General features: G+C 46.6%; 1 protein-coding gene across 1 annotated transcript; it reads left to right on the top strand.

Moving 5' to 3' along the window:
- Positions 1–2346: 2346 nt before the first annotated feature.
- On the top strand, positions 2347–3081 carry LOC118757002 (activity-regulated cytoskeleton associated protein 2-like). Its single transcript, XM_036491730.1, has one exon. The coding sequence runs from the start codon at positions 2347–2349 to the stop codon at positions 3079–3081; it is 735 nt and encodes a 244-aa protein (XP_036347623.1).
- The last annotated feature ends 376 nt before the right edge of the window (positions 3082–3457 follow it).

Here is a 3457-nt window from a genome sequence, read left to right as displayed (position 1 = left end):
AAAAAGAATGCTCCTTGGGTTTGGAAAGATGAGCAGCAAGCTGCGTTTGATGAGCTGAAACGGCTGTTGGTTACGTCACCCATCCTAAAGCAAGTCGACGAAAACCTGCCATTCGTCATTAAAACTGATGCCAGTGGTTACGCACTAGGGGCAGTTTTGATCCAGGGGGAGGGTTCCGATGAACACCCCATAGAATATGCCAGCAGGCTATTGACAAAAGCAGAGCAAAACTACTCTACGATCGAGAGGGAAGCTCTTGCCATCGTATGGGCTGTCCAAAAGTATCGTGGCTACATTGAGGGATCCGAGGTAAAACTAATCACGGACCACCGGCCGCTTAAATGGTTGATGACGCTAAAATCACCGACTGGACGCCTAGCGCGATGGGCATTGCTTTTACAACCCTACGACTTGCACATCGACTATAAGCCAGGGAAGACAAATGTTTTGGCTGACATGTTGTCAAGGCCACCTTGTGAAGCCAGACATGACTCCAAGAATCCTGCCACATATGCTCGTTCGCTGTTGATTTTCTGCGACGAGGAGCGAAGGAAATCCGCGACAGCCAACTTAGCGACCCCTACCTAAAAGCTATTATCGAGTGCTTCGAAGAAAATACCGATGATGCGGCTCATTGGGCCAAGAGAGGATTCACAATGAACGACGGCGTACTTTACTGCTACAAGGATGAAGACAGCGAAGAGGGACAGCTAGTTGTTCCCGAATCCAAGCGTCCAGCAATTTTGAATCACTACCACAACAAAGACACAGCGGGTCATTATGGAATCGACCGAACTTTGTCCATGATAACATCGCGTTATTATTGGCCAGGAATTCGGAAAGATGTCGAGAACCATGTCAAGCATTGTGCTGATTGCCAGCGCTATAAGGCAACAAACCTGAAGCCAATGGGCCTATACCAGACGACTTCCAGCAAGCAGCGCTTTGAAGCCTTAGCCATCGACTTGTTCGGACCATTGCCATCCGACACGAATGGGATGCAGTGGATTTACATAGTAGAGGATGTTGCAAGCCGCTGGGTGGAACTTTTTCCATTGAAAGAAGCTTCCGCTGAAACTTGTGCGAAAACGCTCATCGACGAGGTATTCTTGCGCTATGGAGTCCCAAGGCGAATCATTAGCGACAACGGTGTACAATTCGTGTCAGCGATAATGCAAAAAGTTACCTTTTGTCTGGATATACGCCAAGTATTCACGCCAGTATATCATCCACAAGCGAATCCTGTAGAGAGGAAGAATCGCGACCTGAAGACGCAGTTGTCAATTTTGGTGGGCAGACAACACCGCAACTGGGCAGAGAAGTTGCCGGCAATACGCTTCGCCATGAATACGACACGCTGTCAAAGTACCGGGTATACTGCCGCATACCTCACATTTGGGCGTGAGTTAAGAACGATCGATGACGTCCAGCATGATTTGAGAGCTATCATCCATTCAGAGAACTTCATTGCAGAAATCACACCGTATCTAAGCACTCTCGCGGAGGTGCTCCAAGCTGCGAGAGAATGCGAATGCAAACAGCAAGATGCTAATAAAGGCATCACCAATCCACAACGACGTGACCAAGAGGGACTAGAGATTGGTTCCAAGGTCCTTGTGACCACGCATGTTTTGAGTAATGCTGCCAAGGGTGTAACATCGAAATTATTCCACGACGAGATGGGCCCTATATCATTATTGGCAAAGAAGGTGCGACTTCCTACGTGATTGCTCATGAGGACAACCTCCAATATCCATTGGGCACATACCATGCGTCATCACTGACACCATATCGCAGTTCCCGCGATGTTCCTGAGGGTCCCATTAACATGATACGGCGCCGAGGACGTCCCCGGAAAAAAAAGCTTAGGATACTTCATCGGGTCGATTTCAGTATCCTAGGGGGAGACTGTAACGACCGTCATTCATATGTATATTCATTGCTTGAATTTTATTTCATTTAATAGCATACTGTTCAATGTTTTACGTCTAAGCTCTTTGTAATGTCATGTAAAATGCAACTCTGTTTAGTTTGTAAGAAAGCTCTAAAATGCATCACTGACGATCAGCATCGTCATGATCGCCTATAAATACTCGTGCTAGCATTGTAAAACGCGACTTCTCGTCTTAGCGTCGATTGAGTTGGTTCGTCCAATATTGCTTCGGACAACTAACTTCAATAAAGACAATTTTAGTATACACATTAGCTAACGCGTTTCATTCGTTCACGTATACCTTTAACTCCCTCTCTGTTTGCGACTCTCGTCCGGATTATCGGACAGGTCCATCAAGAGGCGTAGTCGCGGTCACTACAAAAATTAAGGAATTGGTGTGATGGGCCAATCCTATGACATTTCATTTAAGGAACGGCAAGTCATACTCTTCATTGGCGCCCAACTCAGTGGCCTCGAATCTCGCCGACGAACCGACAAGCGTGCACAAAATGGCGACATTTTCGCTCGAGCAATTCTCCCAAATACTAGAAGCGATTTCCAGCGGCGGTAAAAACGGTTCTTTTACACAATGCACGTCGCGCTTTAGAGGACAACGGGATCCAGTAGCGGTAGAGGAATTTGTTGCTGCTATTACAGTATACAAAGACATCGAGAAAATTCCTGATGCTGATGCGCTACGCGGTATGCCACTTTTACTCGAGGATTATGCTGTGACTTGGTGGATAGGTGTGAAAGAATCCGTGTCAACATTCGCCGACGCCATAGAGTTATTACGTGCGACATTTTCTCCTCCAACGCCTGATTGGAAAACTTATTTAAGTGTTTTTGAACATAAGCAACAAGTGCGCGAAGCCTCTGATAGCATTATTTGCAAGAAGCGGTTGTTGTTCTCACAATTGAAAGACACCGTCAGCGAAGGGGTGCAACTAAATATGATATACGGCCTCCTGTCAGTGAAGATAAGAGAGCGCGTGCATCGTGATGCATTTTCGACGTTCGATGAACTCCTATCACGTTGCCGAGATGCGGAATTGTTTCTGGCTGAATCCAATCAACTTCCGGCGCTAACATCGACGATGCCGTTTCCCCAGAAATATCTCCTGAAAGAAACTATGGACCAGCAGTAAAAGAGAAACGCTCACACTCAAACGACTACTCTCCACACTCAGTGCAGCAAATTTTCAAAAGTTCACTACCAGTTGACGAATCTACGCCCGAAAACTCCTCTCGTCTATTTGCGCCTCCAATTAAGGTAAAGATTAGTGGTTACAAGAGTTTTGCGAAGAAAATTTTTTCCCGTTGAACTCTCTTGAGTTGAGTCCACCAACTCAGACAGGTGGTTGCGATCTCACGCTTGAACAGCGTAGAGATTTGGACAAGCTGTTGCTCGAACATAACGAAGTCTTCGAAGAGTCAACATTTGCAACACCGTTTGCCACACACAGCATCGATACGGGCGAGCATTTACCGATTGCTTCGCCACCATATCGTCTAGCACCGCAG

Source organism: Rhagoletis pomonella, unplaced genomic scaffold, assembly GCF_013731165.1.
Source record: "Rhagoletis pomonella isolate Grant_MI unplaced genomic scaffold, Rhpom_1.0 Rhpom_scaffold_07159, whole genome shotgun sequence".
NCBI lineage: Eukaryota > Metazoa > Arthropoda > Insecta > Diptera > Tephritidae > Rhagoletis > Rhagoletis pomonella.
This window is presented reverse-complemented; position numbering and strand designations above follow the sequence as displayed.